The sequence below is a fragment of the Apteryx mantelli genome, chromosome 7, assembly GCF_036417845.1.
Source record: "Apteryx mantelli isolate bAptMan1 chromosome 7, bAptMan1.hap1, whole genome shotgun sequence".
NCBI classification, from domain to species: Eukaryota; Metazoa; Chordata; class Aves; order Apterygiformes; family Apterygidae; genus Apteryx; species Apteryx mantelli.
Genome location: NC_089984.1, coordinates 2,992,078 through 3,009,649, shown reverse-complemented (window position 1 = coordinate 3,009,649; position 17,572 = coordinate 2,992,078). Strand labels below are relative to the sequence as shown.

Sequence of the window (17,572 nt, the reverse complement as noted above, 5' to 3'; positions counted from 1 at the left end):
ATGTGGCTGGCTGTAGTTCTGATGTCCTTGGTCCGTGGGATGGCATCTGAGCAACAGCCCTTTCGTTTTCCTTGTGCTAAGAATCCAGAAGCACATATGAATATTGTAAGTATGGTGGTATTGAGGCAGAGGCAATAAGTCTCTGGGAAACAGTCAATATAAATTATTGAAAGTTTAATACTAATTTTATGGTTTACCTTGATGATTACCTTTATTCTTTGTTTTCCCTTCTTGCAGAGTGAAATGATCTCCTTCTGGGGTTATCCCAGTGAGGAGTATGATGTCGTAACAGAAGATGGCTATATCCTTCAGATTAACAGAATTCCTCATGGGAGAGGAAATGCTGAAAACCAAGGTAAAATTAATGTCTGTGTTATACAGAAAACCCATACCTTAAAACGTTGTCCTCTGCTTGAAAAACCAAGGCTTTGTGCAGGAGGCTTTTCCAGATCCCAGGGATAACCATGGCTTTGGTATGTGTAAAGATTTTTTTGATCAGTAAGAACTTACAGGAAAGGATGATTCCCTGCAGTGACGTGGCAGAGTTTTCTTCTCTCTGGGTGTGGGTGATGTCCCATGCACCCAGCAGGCTGCAATCTTATCAGTGAGTACTAGCCCATCTATTCCACCCAGTGTTGCCCTGTGCACTCCTAGCACCATGGATTTTCTCTGGGAGCTTGGCTTCTATTACACAATCTTGCAGCTGCGTGGCAGATCAACAGAGCAGTTTCATATTTCAGCTAAAACCTTGAGCAGCTTCCATGGGGCCCTGTTGTCCTGTGAGAAATGACACTGAAGGGAGCAGAGAAGTCATAGCACCTGAGGGAGTCACTGGCTGTGTCCTCCCTGTGTTCACAAAAGCAGAGGGGAGGGAAAAGATGAAAGATTGGGGAAATGAGGGAGAGAGAGGTTTGAGCAAAACTGGGAGGCTCTAGATCCAAAACTTCAACTAAAAAGTTGCATCTTATCATCTCACCTCTCCAGGTACCTCCGTGTTTGTCTACAGAGCTCCCTAGGCACCTGAGTTCTGCTAATGCTCCTGACAGAGCAACTTTGCCAAAAGCCTGCTGAGATGGAGAACTTAGGTCTCCAAAAATACCTGACCTGATAATGTTTTGCAGACAAAAGCAGATGCTTTTAGACCCCTCAGAAAAGGCAGCACCAGCTGTTTTCATTTAGAGTGAAGGGAGTAATGGTATCTGTTGTTTTATAATAGCATAATGTTTTATAATACCATATTATGTATTCTATATATTTACATTAGTATAATAGTATTAGGGACCTGCCTCAAGGTGTGGGAGACAAGTGGGGAAGACCTTCCAGCATTATTTAGGCATTGGGGAAAGTAAGGAGCCAGGGAAGACTGTGTTTTCCATATACTGTCCCCCAACCCTAGGTGTTCACTAACCTAATGATAGGTCATCTGCAGAGAGGTATGCGTCAGCAGGGAAGTTGGGAATAAGATACCAGGGAAAATGCTCTGAGTTATAGTGTATCTGGTGCATCTACTACATAACAAATCTGTTTTACTAAAATCAAGGGAAACAGGACTACCTGATATTGACACATACCTCAGTGCACTTTGGCTACCATAATTAACAAGGAAAAGAGTCTCTAAACTGTCTCAAGTGCTGTCAGACATCATTAAAAAGAAATCATCCTGATGCCTGTCTTTCAGGTCCAAAGCCCATTGCATTTCTGCAGCATGGTTTACTTGGAGAAGGAAGCGTATGGGTTACCAATTTGGCTAACAACAGCCTGGGCTTCATTCTCGCGGACGCTGGCTATGACGTTTGGATAGGAAACAGCAGAGGGAACACTTGGTGCAAACGACACCTGACCCTCTCTCCCATACGAGAGGAATTCTGGGCTTTCAGGTAAGAACTAAGACACATCTAACTCCTTTCATGTTCAAAAAGTGATGCTGTCTTAGCTAGGTGAGAAATGAACTGGGATAAATTAAAGTGCATCCACATATTTTAGGTGCATAATGAATACAATTTTTTAGATGTGGTGAAAAAACATGTGCCTGGCTGCAGTCAATGTTTTTTACACCCCCAGAAGTCAGACTGTTGTTATCTCAGCCTGTGATTCCCATATTCACACCTGAAAATATTGTCTTGCTGGACCTTATTAGTTCTTTCAAAAAACTGTTTAATTGGCAAGAGGAAGGCAAGTGGCTTACAGAAGATGTTGGGAACTCTCTAGGAATACACGTAAAATGTCTCACATGCATTAGTTTTCCTAACCACGTGCTTACCGAAGGACACACTAAGTAGCATGGAGAAATTTATGGGGCTGTCATATCCTCCACACTGTTTTTTTGGTTTGTTGATGATTGACACTTAGATGTAGATATTGCATCTATCAGTAAGACAGCTAATTTTCCTTTTGCAGCTTTGATGAAATGGCTAAATATGACCTCCCAGCAATGATAAATTTTATTGAACAGAAAACAGGACAAAAGCGGTTGTATTACATTGGTCATTCACAAGGCACCACTATAGGTAAGTGAAGTGGGGAACAGCTTTCTGCAATATAACATTTCTAATCTTAACCGCATATGCCATGTTGTCTTTTTTCCACTGTGCTGGAAACTGAACATGAATATAAGCTCAATATATCTCAACCTACTGTCTTCACCTTGGCCAATGAACCAGTCAAAATACAACTCCTTCAACCTACCTATGCTTAAGATCATGCTAGCTTCCTTTTACTCTGGTGTGGAGAGACACACAGATATTTAGGTGACAGCACTGTTGATATGAAAGTCTTAGAAGAAACCAGTGCAGCACTGATTAGTAGTACGTGCTCTGCACTGTTTACAAAAATAGCAGAACAATTTCTATTGCTTGCCAAATCTTAGTTTTGGCCAGTATAGTCAAAATAATAGATAATTCCCAAAGTAAAGAGGTGTCATTTCAAAACTCATTTTTGGGACTATAGTCAGATTTGAGATAGAAGTTCAGTCTGAAAATTTAATCTCAACCCAGCTATCAAGCAGGAGGAACACTTGGAAATTGGCCTGTATCACTGCCCACCCATGATTGTCAAGGCAAAGGTTTAGCAAGTTTACTCTTTTTGACTGACCCTATGACAACATAGAATGTCTCCATTTTCTTTGAGATTTTTAAAACAGTTCTTACAAAAGTTAACTGTGTACCTGAGTGCCTTAAAAAAGTAAGCTATTTTCCTCTTCTTCTGTGTTTTTTAGCTTTTGTAGCCTTTTCCACTATGCCTGAGCTGGCTCAGAAAATCAAAGTGTACATTGCTTTAGCTCCTGTGGCATCAGTTAATTTTGTTCGAAGTCCACTAAAAAAGCTCGCGCTCTTTTCTGACCATGGGCTTAAGGTATGTTGGTCCTTTAAACAGATTATATTTTGTTCAGCCAAGAATAATATAATTTTTCATAGAGATTCTGAAATGACCTACACAGCATATTTCAAATCATTTACGGGAGTATTTTTGGACCACAGGTGGTTAACGCTCCATCTATTTTCATAATAAAGAGAATCACACATCTCAATCCAGAATCTTTCTGTGTTGTCCTGAATTTAATATCCAAAATGCTATAGCAGAATTAGGGCCTGAGAGCTAGTGGTATGACAGATGTGCACACAGTAGGGTAGCAAAATGTTGGTAAATAAAAGTGATATGGAGAGCCCTACCGTTTAAGGTAGAAGTATAATGAAGGTAGGTTGTCATGCATATAAAACTATGCAATGAAAACATTTAGCAGAATGCCAGGAAGGGCTACTTATGGGCAACAGAGATATCTCAGTATGGAAGTAAAATAAAAGCTATGAAGTTGTAGTCCTTTGAGGAAAAGCATGACCAATCTTTGTATTTTATTGATACATTTGTTTGTAATCTTACAGGCAATGTTTGGCACCAAAGAATTCTTACCACACACTTCCTTGTTTGAACTGTTCCTTACAAAATTCTGTCCTTATTCAAAGACCTGCAGGAACGTCATGTTTATGCTCTTTGGATTTAACTGGAAGAAAGTAAATATGGTATGTAGGAATAAATTTACAGTGGGCCCTCAATATCTTTCCGAAAGATAAAGCCTTGAGACTGCCTGCCCTGCTTTGCAGAGCTGAATGAAACCTGTTGTGAAATGCTCGTTTCCTTTCAGAGCCGAGCAGATGTATACGCAGCACATGCCCCAGCAGGAACATCAGTACAAAATGTAATCCACTGGATACAGGTAAACTTTATCAGCTAGTTTCCTGCGCAGAAAACTCTTCCCCTTGTGGATGTGAACAATAGTCACCATCAGAGCCACTATGGCACTGGAATTCTGCTATGATCTTCTCTTCCCTGGATTAAGCATACCCAGTTGTTTGCACATTTCTCTGTAGATCATGGATTCAAATGGTCTCTTTTTGATCACTTCTGGACCCTAAACTGTTCAGACATATTCTTTAAAGAGTGTGCCATAGGCTGTATGCAGAGCACAGCTTCTTCCTAGTATGGTACTCTTGCTGAGACCCAAGTATAACTTTTGAACTTTTTCTATGATTTTATCATATCATATGATTTTATGAAGTGTTGTTGCTTAGACATTTTAGTCCTCATTCTGTATATGTCCACTGGATTTTCTTTTCTATGTGTAAAGTGGTATAAAACTATTTATTGAATTTCGACTTATCTGACGAGTAGAGACAAACAGCAAACCTGGGGGCAATGTGCACTAAATACAGCCTGGGAGGTTCAAGTTGGATTTGAGAAAACACTTTTTCCTCTGAAGGAGGAGCAGCCCTGGGCCAGGTCACCAGGGAGGTGAGGGATCTCGGTCATGGAGGGTTTCAGGGCTTGTCTGGGAAAAGTCATGGCTGCCTTGACCTTGTACTGGTGATAGTCACATTCCAGAAGACCGAATTTGGATGAGAGATGCTCAGAGACTCCTTCAAAACCACATCTTTGATAGTATCATTTCAGACTGATTCTTGAATTTACAAAGAATATTTTGGATTGTAATCCCATTTTCTAAAACATTTTCAATTCCTTCCTTCCTGGTGTTAATCACAAACTATATAAACATAATCTCTATTCATTTATCCAAATTAACAATAATAATAAATTGTACCAGACCTAGGACAGACATGTGAGATACACCTGAAAAATCTTCCCGGTTCAATGATGATCACCAACTTTTGAGTTTCCTCTTTTAAATTGATTGTGTCCCCACAGAGTTATAATTTAGTCTAGACCATAATGCCTTGTTTGCCTCTGAAAACATCATGTGCAAATGTCCCTCTAAATTTAGGAAGCCAAAGATCCCCTTTTCCCTCTCTGTACTGTACCACTGGAAGGAAATGGGAAAGAAATAGATGTGTCGTAATCAAAATGGACTTCAGTACCCTTTGACTGTGACGACCACTTCTTTTCTGGAGGAACCACAAACATTTACTCTAAGAAATCCACTTCATCCTTGGGAATATATTCTGTTGTCTGCCTTCATGTCATCCTCCCCTTCATTTACAATAGACAGAAAGATTTCCTTCCAAACCTGAAAAAAAGCTAATGTTGACAAATAATTCGGGAGCTAACTTTTGCATGCTTACTCTGACTATTTCACTTAAACATTTCCCTCTGATTTTTGTTGTAGGGAGTTCAAAGTGGTACACTGAAAGCTTTTGATGGGGGAAGTGTATATAACAATCTTCGCTATGGACAGGTAAGCTGCTTCAAATGTACGAGAGTTGTGGCCTTTCTTTTCACTCCCATGTTCTGTTCCCATCCATGCTTGCTTGCATAAGTCTGTTGTGATTCCACTGAATTTATTGTCCTCTCTTAACAAAGCACACAAGTTGGGCATGCAAGCAGTAAGTCAGCAGGACCTCCACTTGAAACGAGTGTTTTCTATTCTAAACTTTATTTTATAAATATCTTCCAAATGGAATAAAGTATTAGATCTTTTCCACTTCTCCAGTGTTTTCATTGGAGACCATAATCTGACATACAAAAGCAACAATTACTGGGTGACCAGTTTTTATCTGAAACTCGTAAAACAGAAGTCTTTGACCTGGTTGTAAATTCTATCTGCTTTTGATGGAAATCAAGGCACTAAGCCCTTTTTGCACCCAGACCCAACATTGCAAGACGAATGATGAACGGTTAAATTTGCATCCTTTGGGAGCCTAGGCAATTCTTTTTCAATGGCAAGAAGAGTATCAGAGGTATATATTTTCTGAACCATAGTTCAGAAAAAAAGCTTCTTGCGTGCTTACGCAAGAAAAATCAAATCCCTCAGATAGTGGTAAGCTCTTTAACTGGAAGAATTACAATGCAAATGAGGAGATTTGGCTCTGAAAAATCACCCGATGACAAGACCTTGTGGTGTTGAGCTAACAGAACCCTCCAGATACATCTCATTTTCAAAAACTTGCTTCCAAAAACTTTCCTGCTATTAAGAAGCTGAAAGAAATGCTAGTGCTTGTATGAGGTGTAATCACAGAATCACAGCAGAGCAGGTTGCAAGGGACCTTTAGAGGTCTCCAGTCCAATCCCCTGCTTGAAGCAGGGCTATCACTAACACCAGGTCAGGGCAACCATAATTTTGTCTACTTATCAACTGGCTTACAGAATAAGGGGTACAACTTTGGTGCAATTCTGAGGCTGTAAAAAGAAAACAGAAGAGAGATGCTGCATTTGGGTTTGTCTTCCTGAAGACATTGTCCGGCTGTGCCTTAGGATATCCCCTGCCACTGCTGTAGCTTGCCATTAATGGAAGCCACCACGTGAAGTTCAGTGTGACTTCTCAAGGCAATTATCTTCTACTATGTGCTGAATTAGATCCAATTATCTGTAGAATAAGAACCAAAATTTCTAACATGGCAGAACTAATTTACACCTGTTCTCTGGGCAAAATTGTAACACACTTAATCCATCTGCATCTTTTAATACAGATTTCTCTTCTTTCTAGAAAACCTTTGTAGTAATTTTTGTTTAATTCCAAATCAATAACAATTATTCTTTTTAGTGCATAATTTTTTGCACTGCAGCACGTACTTGTTCTCTTTTGTGAAATTGTCTTTTTCTGCTTTTTCTAGATGGCTCCACCACTCTACAATGTGAGAAACATGAAAGTGCCAACTGCCATCTGGTATGGAGGAGATGACTGTCTGGCTGATCCTAGGGATGTTGCCCTCCTACTTCCACAAATAGCTAACCTTGTTTACCACAAGTTAATTCCTGAGTGGAACCATTTGGATTTCTTACTCAGTCTCAATGCAACAGATGTTTTATATAAAGACATTGTTGACGTGATGAGGAGGAATCCATAGAAGTACTGTTTGTAGACCGAGGATTTGATACATTTTTGCTGATATGTCTTGTTAGATTAATATTATTTTAAGGATTTTAAAATTTGTGACTCTTTTGACCATCTGAGTGTACTTGAATGAAAAATTCTGCAGTAAATTTGAACAGTGATAGGGTGGGGGAAGGAGCCTGAGTATATTTATGCCATTCACGAACAGCACATCTTTGCTTTCACAAACATCAGCCATGCTTTATTTATAAGGTGTAGGAAACAGGCAAGGAAATTGGGCCTTCAGGCTTTTCATTCAGACTAGCGTCACAATGATCTTCTCTCTGAGACACAGTGAATCCTGTATAGCTATATACACCTTTCACGTGTGGTTAGCTTTAAAGTACCTGCAGTTCCACTGAGACCACACAGACTTATGAAACTGGGTGTCTGGAACCAATCCTAAGTCAGCTGATTACTGGCAAAGTTCATCAGGCCTAGAGAATTCACTATTGCTGTCTCATGGCTCACACTGTTATTCCTGGACCTGTAAAACTACTGGCATGGGTCAGAAAGAGATCTAATAGGTGAAAAAACACAGCAATGATACATATGTGAAAAATACCCATAGCTGCAATACTAATGTCTCTGAAATTCAATAAAAATAGTAGTTAATCACATTTGGAATGTTGGGTTTTTTTCCTTCGAGTATTGAGAAGCCAAAAATGAAGAATCTGCAGAGAAACAAATAATGAAATGCAGTTATAAGAAAGACAGTCCAGCAATTGTATAATGCAATGTACAAAAGCTAAAGCAAAAAGGGGTTTAGAGTATGTACAAAGTGCCCAAGTCTTAGGCTTTATCTGAGGTGTTTTTGTAATACCATTGAGTCATTCATTTTGAGTAGCATATTTGCTGACCAAAGCACTTTGTTCAAATTCAGTATGTACATAAGTGCAGCACCAAGCAATGCCACAAAAATCACACCTGGTAGGGAATCATTTACACAGCAGACCCTGGATACAGCTAGTCACCAAACCATGGAGGGTTCAGTCTGCACTTGACTGAATATTAACACCAGTACTATACTTTACAAAAAATAAGATAAAATCTTGCAATTTTAAGAAGCAAACCTTCTACATTTTCATGTCTCTACAGGTTTTGAGTGAATTGTGTTAAATCTGTCTCAGCTAACTTGATAGGTTCTGAGTATTTGCTCTGAACAGAACTACAGCAGAATTTCTTTGCATGGGCAAACATCTGAGAAAATGCTTTTTCATCTCAGGCTCCCTACATACACAGGAAAATAGAGGCTGATTTGTTATTATTGAGTTTACATGAAACAAAGTATACAGATCCTCTCTAAAACCCAACTAGGTACATTAATCTTTAGTTAGCAACATAAGGAAGAAGAGGTGGGTTTAATTTTAGTATTAAGCATTGTGATGACTATTTTTCCTGTTCTAAGAGATACCATTTATCAATATTTTAGATATAAGTGGGGAATGCTGAGCAGAAGAAAACAGGCCAGGGAGTACGTCAGGTTACTCCTGCTCTTAAACAGGTCCATCTACTTTCTACTGTGAAAAGGAAGCCTGCTCATTCCATGTAATACTGGGATGCTCACTAGCTACCTATATCATGTTGACTAGCTGTTGTTTAAAAATAGACCCTTTTCCTTCTCTGTAGGGTCTGAAATATTTTTAACCTTTCAGTGCAGAAGGACATCATCCTTCAACCTTGTTGACTGCCCAAAATATAGGACCTGTTATGGTGGGTTGCTGGTCTTTGCATGTGTTCCCCCAAACAGGAGAGAAAAGAGGGTCCATCATGGTGTGAAAAGCTTCTTGAGAGAGGCTGTAATTCCCATTTTAACCTGTATTCATTTAAAGAATTCTTTCTGATTTTTTTCCAGCCAATCCCTTTTAAAGCGGATGCCAGCTGTATAATATTTGGTCACACTTGCTGATCTGACCATTGCATTTATCTTGAGTGGTCAGGAGGCCTTAGTTCTTTCTTCAGTTCAGCATTTGTCCATAGAAACTTACAGAAAACAATTGGCCATGCAGCCCCTTCTGTGCATAGTTAACCCAAAATGCCATTTCCATTTGTGACTCTGGACTCTTGACAAAGCTAGGAAGCCAGGGTGGCTGAAAAATCTGTCTCTGCCTTGAGTTTGGAAGTGTGATAGTCGCAATCTAACTTTTGTTTTAGTGTTAATGAGGATTGTTTCAAAGACAGACTGAGTAGAGCAGAGTGAGACTCTCAAATTCACAGGACTTGTTTATTGCAACAGACAGTCTGGATATTTTGCAAGGGACCAACTAAATTGCTGCTGCTGTTCAAAGTGGGAAGCTCCACTTTGCACCATGCTGCACCTGCTGAATTTCTTGTACTTCGGCATTTACAGAGAAAGTGGTAATTCCAGATAGGACGTGTCACGATTTGTTGACCATCTTCTCTTCAGCCTGAAGAAGAACAGTTATTTTTAACATCTTTGTTTCTACCAGTCAAACTTCTGAGACATCAGAAAAACATGATAAATATTTTAAGAATGTGATTGTCAGAAGGACTAGGATGACAAGAAATATGGGGAAAAAAATACAAAAAATAATTGCAGGTAGAGAACAGTCTTTCTAAACACTGTTGTGGGTGATTTTCTTCTTTCTTGATAGAATTTACTTGCTAGGAGTGAATGACAGTAATTCCTTTCTGATGCAGGATATCCTTGCGCTGGCCCTGCTAAGTACTATAAGGTTATATGAAGCTACTCTTGTGTCAGAGGAAATTTCCATCTTAGCCTGTATTGTGCCTTTGGCAGTGACCAGAAAGAGCAGAGCAAGTCGGTTGGGATTCTTCCCACACTCTCCCACCCTCCAAAGCCAGCTGTGGCACCCATCATTTTTTGAGTCCGCAAAGGATTTTGCAAAGCTTTGTCCACTTGCTTTATGAATCCATGTAGACTTTAAGCATCTGCAGTGTCATTTGGCAAGAAGTTCCACAGATAACTACTAGGGAAGAATCACCTACTTCAGTTTGTTTTGAACCATCCTCCTGCAAGCATCACTGCCATTTCTGCAGGAGGAATCACACAATCACAGCCAGGCTCAGGCTAGAGGCACCCTTGGGTGGGGGTCTCCAGTCCGGCCCCAGCTCACTGCAGGGCCAATGTCACAGGTAGAGCAGGTTGCTCAGGGCCATTTCCAGGCAAGTCTCAGCAATCCCCAAGGATGGTGATCCCCATCTGCTCAGGGCCCTGCCCCAGGGTGGCACCACTCTAATGGGGAAGGATTATGTCCTTATGTCTAGTAAAATGACCCATCTCCACTCTCTCTCTTCACATCACTGAGGATTTTGAAAACCTTGATCATCTTTCCTCAGGCTGAGAAAATTTCAAGTAGACTGAAGACTTAGTCTCTCAGTTTATCATACAAAGCCATTTCACAGCTTTGGTCATCCAAAATTTCTCCGAATTTCTCCAAAATGTATTCTACCACTTTCCTTTTAACATGGGGTGAGGGGACCAAAATGATACCCAGCACTCAAGACGAGGGCACACCATGTATCTATGCAGTAGTGCAACCATTTTCTATGTTTTATCCTCTGTTCCTTTTCTGAAAAAGCCTATCCTAAGCCTTTTCTCTATGGAGAACAAAGTCATCAGCAGAAACAAAAACTTAATAAATGTTATTCATGAAGAAAAGTTTGCATTAGTTATGGTTTCCTTGTATATCATAAGGCCACGTCACTTGTAGTAAACAATTCATGATTTAGTGCTTATTTTTCCTATTTTTCTCCAAAGCATTTTGCTGTGCTTCTGAGACATGTTGCACTTGGCATCATGCTGAATCCAGGAGGTATCCTACCATCTTTGATGTTACTGGTCACCACAGAGTCCCGTATGCATTTTTGGAAGGAAACTTGGGAGGTTTCTGATCTAACCTCCTATTCAGAGTGGGACCGCTGCCAACCTAATTTTGAGTCAGCCATGGCTTGGCCCAATCAAGCCCTGAAACCCCCCAGGACGTACATTCCTGACCTCCCTGGTGAGCTGACCCAAGGATGCTCCCACTCTGGAGGAAAAGTGCTTCCTCATGTTCAACCTGAACCCCCTGGGCTGTGATCTATGGTCATTGCCCCTTGTTATATCGCCTGCTGCTGCCAAGAAGGGTTTGACCCCATCCATCCCTTCTGTCTCTGCCTATCCCACAGTCAGGGGCTGCTCACAGATCTCCCCAGCCTCCCTGTGGCAGATCCAACAGGCCCAGCTCTCTCTTCCTCTCCTCACAGTCTCGTTTCTCCTAGCGTGACCCCTGTACTAGGGAACAGGAAGGTCTTCATTACCCACTACCGTTCATCAGCGGTGCGTTTCAGCTTTAATGTCAGAGGATTCTATTTAGCATGACTTCACTCGGGCTGTAAACACATTCAGGCTGTCTCTCGTAGTATCCTGGTAGCCAAACTGAGGTGAAATGTGCTGGATGGGTGGATTACAAGGTAAGTACAACTAGCTGAACCATCAAGCTCAAAGGTTATGAGCCAATGGCTCTAGCAAGTGGTGTTCTTCAGGTATAGATAGTAAAGCAGATATTGTTTAACTTCTCTACCAGAGACCTGGCAGTAGGCTGGAAAGCACCCTTGGCAACTTTCTGGACAACACCAAAATGGGGTGGGAGCCTTTAACACACCAGAGAGCATGGCTTCAGGGGGACCTTGACAGGCAGGGAGAATGGGCCAGCAGGAACCATCTGAAGGGCAACAAAAAAAAAAAAAGCAAAGTCCTGCCCTGGGACAGAGCAGCCCTATACAGATGGAAGGGCTCATACTGGCTGGAGGAGCAGCTCTGCAGACAAGGGCTGGGGGTCCTCGGGCACATCGCATTGGCCAAGAGTCAGCAGCGCGCCCTTGCAGCAAGGAAGGCCAGCCCCCTGCGGGGCTGGAACAGCACGAGCACAGCCAGCAAGCCCAGGGAAGCAGCTATTCCCTCTGCTCAGCACTGGGAAGGCCAAATCTGGATACTGTGTCCAGTTTGGGGTCCCCACTGTAAGAGAGATGTTGACAAACTGGAACAAGTCCAGAGCAGGGCCATGGCAATGGTGAGGCTGGAGGCCAGGGCATATGAGGAGAGGCTGTGGGAGCTGGACTTGTTCAGCCAGGAGATGAGAAGGTGAAGGGGGATCCAACTGCATCCTCCACTGCCCAAAGGGGTTACAGAGACAATAGGGATCTCCAAACTCAGGGGTTGCCCAGACCCATCTGGATACAGCCCTGGGCAACCTGTTCTACCTGTGAAGCTGGCCCTGCTTTAGACAGGGGTCAAACTGGAGGCCCTCCAGGGTGCCTCCAACCTCAACCTGACTATCATTCTGTCAGTCTCAACTGTTAATAGAATATATCTTGGAACAGAACTAAATATAAGAAGATCATAGAAAAATACTTGAAATTTACACAAAGCAGATCCATATTTGGAATTAGAACCTTTCTCATGTATATGTATTTCCTGAAGATTTGTGTGAGACATTTTGTACAAAGGAACTTAACTACTAGTCACCAAGGGACCGTATGCTAGAGCACATTACCACTGTGGAGTTTACATGTTTTCATGCAATAATAGAATACATGGGATGCAATATTTTAGAACAATGTAGCTTGAAGCTGCTTCAGTGATTAACACAGTTCACTGATGCCCTGCAAGAGAAGCCAGTGATCATGGTGATCACAATCCTTTCATGCTACACAAAGCTCTTCTTAGGAAAATGTGCCACACAAAGCAGTGTTGCATCTCTTGGATCTGTTCCTGGTAGGGTGTGTGAGACTCCACGCTGGCCTTAGAGAGATTAATACTGGATCATGTGTATTCAAATAGCCAAACTGACTGATTCTGCAGGATACTTAGGCATGGGACCAAAACAAGAGGCTGTGACACAGCTGGGAGCTCCCTGGGAGCCAGGATGGGGAACAGAGGTTAGCATATTTTGTGGTTTGGATGAACATGCTGGTGCTTTGAGACAAAGGAGGATCTGGATCGTGACTTTTTGTAACTCTGAATTTCTCTGTTCTTGTTCAGACAGCAAAAACAGGACCGTTCAGATATCTTGACTGCCGATCTGATAACTTGAAATCCAGCCTGGTGGGACAGCAGTGCTTTGTGCTTCATGGTCACCTGGGCCCATGCTCTGCACTGCAGGAGCTAGACCAGAAACCTCTGATGCATTAATTATAACAATAATTAATTACTGAATAATCTAATGCATTAATTACTGAATAATTAATTACTATTAATTATTTTTCATGTGCTAGGCTGGCAATATTGTTTTCCACCAGTGCTTTAACCTGGATGCTGCTCTGCAGTTGGACAGGTCTGTCTCAGCAAGACAGAGTCACGGCAGCCCCAACCTGGCACTGGCAACAGTCCTTCTGCAAGCAGGAGGCTGGACTGCAAATTCCTGGTCACCACTGCTATGACAGACTGTGCACCACCCCAAAGGTAGTGCCCTGTTGCTCCCCAGCCTGGTTCACTATCCCTGACTGGTGCCACATGATTTCATCTGGGGCACCGATGAACCTCAGCACTGCTGTGAGGCCATGGTTGCTCCACGGGAGGAGCAGCCCTATTTCATTAGATGGTGTTTTATTTGAAAAGGGTAACTTAAGCTCACATGTTGGAATTCACCACCATCCCAGTCAGCAGAATCTCTCTCGGCTGACGGACGAATGTATTCCTAAGTAAAAGGACTCCAAACACATTTTTGCTGCAGGGCTCACGGGCTCCTGGAAGAGCGAGTCACAGCCTGCTGGCTTGAAAATGAACTGAGATGCTGCTGTGGCACTCATCTGGGCTGGCATGTGCTAAAAGCCTTGAGGTCCCAGGGGAAGAAGGTGGAGGGTTGTGAAAGCCTCTGACAGAGGGAGAGGGAACCATGGATGTTATGAAAGGGCCGGTCTCAGCACCAGTCTTTCTTCAGAGTTGGAGGCTGGTAGGGCAGTCAGGGTGGTCCTAGCCTGTTCCTTTTGGCACCACATCTCACTGTCTGCCCAGCATGGACAAGCAAGATGGGGAGTGCCCTGCTCAGCACTGCTGGGGCAGGAGTACATGGCCTTGGACACGCTCACTCGGAGGAGATCCCGCTCCTGGTGTGTTCTGACTACTAGGTCCTGGGTGCCCTCTTGACCATGCTGCAGCCATAGGCTGAGGTGCCCAGAGCTGGCCATATGCTGAGGAGAGCTGCAGGCACTGGGACAACTTTCCAGGTGCATGGAGGTGCCCAGCAAGTTCAGACCCTTGTGTCCTGTGTTTGTCGCTTCCTTCCCCATCAGAGTGATCCTAGAGGATAAGTAACACTAATCTGATTACCAGAGAACACTGATGTTTGTCTTAACTCACAAGGATTGTCACTTATTCCCCCTTGCAACACCTCCATCAAAGGCTTAAGAAGGCAGTGATCTGATTCCACGTTAAACACCAAATCACATCCTCAGGGTTGTCCTCTTGGCATTTCCACTGGAAGCAGAACCAATACCATCTCTTTCTGTCCCTTTCCGAGCATCAGTCTGAAACAAAGGAGGGAGCTGTCATGAACCCACAGTGACAGCATTTCTCTGCGCTGGGTGCAGCTGCGATGGGGAAAGGCTGCCCAGCTGATACTCCAATGCACCACGGGTGGTGGGGAGGCTCATACACCTGTCTTCTGCTACAGACTCCATCTTTAAAGGCTGCTCACCTCTGAATACAATCATTTACTTGGAAAGGGGTGGAAAGGAAGATTTGTTATTTAAATCTCTCTCTCTCCTCCCCAGTTTTCTGAAAAAAAATGTTTAAAATTTTCTCAGATCTCTAACTTTTATAACCTCCATCAACATGCCAGGCTGTTCGTATTCTTCCCCCTATAACATCCTAGGAGCTACGAGCTCCATCTCCAGGCACACACACACACACACACACAGCCAAGACACTCTGTGAGAACTTAACGCAAATCATCTGATGTTGTTTGAGTCCTGGCTGGCTTGCCAGCCTACACACTGTTAGATTCCCACTTTGTTAAGCAATTTCCTTGCTGATTAGCACTTTGACCAACACCAGCAATGCCTGCGAGTGGACTGCAGGGTTGGGTGCACCTCAGCACCAGGACAAGATCACCGTGACCAGTGGAGAAGCAGCCCACAGGCCAGGCAGCGATGAGCTGTCACCCACCTCTTTGAAGGGCCCGTGCTGGGCAATTAAGTGGTTTCATTTAAAAGGTGACATAGAAGCACATATTTTCATAAGTAAAATTCCTTATGCTAAACCTGCATTTTATTCAAAAGGGCTTTGGCCATGACATACCCAAAACAAAATTAAAGAGCAAAGAGGTTCCTTCGTCCACTCACATTTTATGCACTGAAATTATCCTATCATGAATGAAGCAGCAAGAAGGCAAAATGCAGACTTGACGTCTGGAGACTGCCAGGGGAGGGAATTAATCATGAGTGTTACGAGAGGGCAGACCTAAGCCCTTTATATTCCTTTGTAAATGTTGAGAGGTGATGGGGATATAGCAGTTCAGACAAGTGGATCACGCTGGGCACAACAGGAGTTTCACAGTTAATATTTCTTCTAACTCTGCCTCTATTTGTGTTTTTCTCTATGCCTTCTCACCAGTTCACAGCTTTCTGTGCTTTCATCTGGGATTGCTCTGGTCTCAAGGATTTAGTTTCTTTCTTTTTTTTTTCCCTACAGCTGTGAACAGAAATTATAGCTGATTATTTCAGGATTTATCTATTTTTTACCACACTCAGAACATGTACTTGAGAAAGCAGGTATTTTCAGGTGTTAAATACATCCATACCTCCACTTGATTATTCAGAAATGTCAAAAAAAGCTGAAAAAATCAAAACTTGTGCCTGGAAAAAGATGAAATGATTGAAAATGATTGAAAAGAGATGCTGGGAAGAGTAGCTGCATGCAAGAACCAAATGATAGCTGGAAGCGGGAGAGAAAATGGTAGGAAGAAAGCTGGTAATTCATCACATTGATGCTGTGATTTCTATATCCCCCCAAATTTCTTATGGCTTGGAAAAATAGCCCTTTTGGGATGTCCTGGAAATTTATAGACAAAGCATTTTTCTTACTTTCCTTGACAGAAAATTCTTCAGAGACATGAGTGTATTGGCAAACCATCTAGTCTCAGACACAGCCACCAGGGCAAGTTCTGGCTGCTAGTTAATTTGAAGCATATTGATTAAAGCACAGTTTTTGTTGCATGTAGATGCAATAAATTCTCCCTGGACACATTTAGAGTGAGAAAAAGAAATGAACCATACTTGGGAGCACTCATCCAAGCATCCCTCAGAGGCTTCAGTTTTTGTAAGTGGTAAAAGCAGACCAATGAAGAAATGGTGTAAGAGGTTGCTCTTCTCATGAACATTCAGCTCTCTCTGAAATAATCAGACTAGTCTTTTGTGCCAGAATCATTCTCTCACAAAAGAAGAATTAGGCCGGGGTGAAGTATTGCTAGTCTGTGATGCATGTGAAGACAACGGCCTGAACATAAATCCCTTTAAAGCTGCACAGGTTAAAAGGTGGATGAAATTTTTGTTCTCGCAAATGGGAGGTCCTTCACAATACCTCTCAGGTGATAGTGAGGTGGTCCTCTTGAAATGGAGGAAGCTTCAATAGCACCCTGCAGTAATGGAGGATGCGTACTCAGCTGTGCATCTGGTATCCTGCAGAAACACAATTGCTGTGAGGGTGTTTTCCCAAAGCAAACACATTCACGTCATCAAGAACTGAGGATTTTTGGAGGGAAATTGCAATTTATATTGATTATAGATCTGTTTTTTCTCATCTATGTTGATAATAGAGTTGGGTTTTGCTCATTTAAGGAGCCTGGAAGGTCTGTTGAGCAGTTCTGCTGATGCATGGTTTAAGAACTTCTCTGTCTCCTAGTTTTCTCCTCTCTCTCCAAACTAGTAACTCACTGCATAAATCTATAGTAATCTGTTGCAAGGCCAAGATATTCTAGAGTATTTTTACCTCATCTGGATCAGGAGCAAGATGCTGCCCACCGTTTTTGACAACTGGCCATAAATTCATGGTGATTAGAACCTGTGTGGGAAGAAATACACTCTCACCCTATTTTTTAATTCTAAATAATTAAAGAGGTCAAAACATTATGTGGGCTAAAGTTCAAATCAAGCTCATGAGAACATGGATAAAAGTTAGCAATTGACACATTTTGGCTGGAAATTCCAGCTCTCATCTGAACAGGCAGGTCTTAATACAGGCTCTGTTGGAACAGGGGGCAAAAAAGACTGCAGGATAGTTTCTGGGTGGAG

The 17,572-nt window shown here is 42.3% G+C and overlaps 1 protein-coding gene across 1 annotated transcript; it reads left to right on the top strand.

Moving 5' to 3' along the window:
- LOC106495301 (lipase member K-like) lies at positions 1 to 7,359 on the top strand. Its single transcript, XM_013955755.2, has 9 exons — positions 1 to 105; positions 238 to 355; positions 1,679 to 1,877; positions 2,398 to 2,507; positions 3,215 to 3,351; positions 3,879 to 4,016; positions 4,139 to 4,210; positions 5,615 to 5,683; positions 7,059 to 7,359. The coding sequence occupies exons 1-9, from the start codon at positions 1 to 3 to the stop codon at positions 7,290 to 7,292; spliced, it is 1,182 nt and encodes a 393-aa protein (XP_013811209.1). The 3' UTR covers positions 7,293 to 7,359.
- Positions 7,360 to 17,572: the final 10,213 nt, after the last annotated feature.

Excerpts from the sequence above, each read along its gene's own strand:
- LOC106495301 (XM_013955755.2), top strand. The coding sequence starts at position 1 with ATGTGGCTGGCTGTAGTTCTGATGTCCTTGGTCCGTGGGATGGCATCT. Across the intron at positions 2,508-3,214 it reads TTCACAAGGCACCACTATAG|CTTTTGTAGCCTTTTCCACT; the intron begins GTAAGTGAAGTG and ends TGTGTTTTTTAG. Across the intron at positions 4,211-5,614 it reads ATGTAATCCACTGGATACAG|GGAGTTCAAAGTGGTACACT; the intron begins GTAAACTTTATC and ends TTTTTGTTGTAG.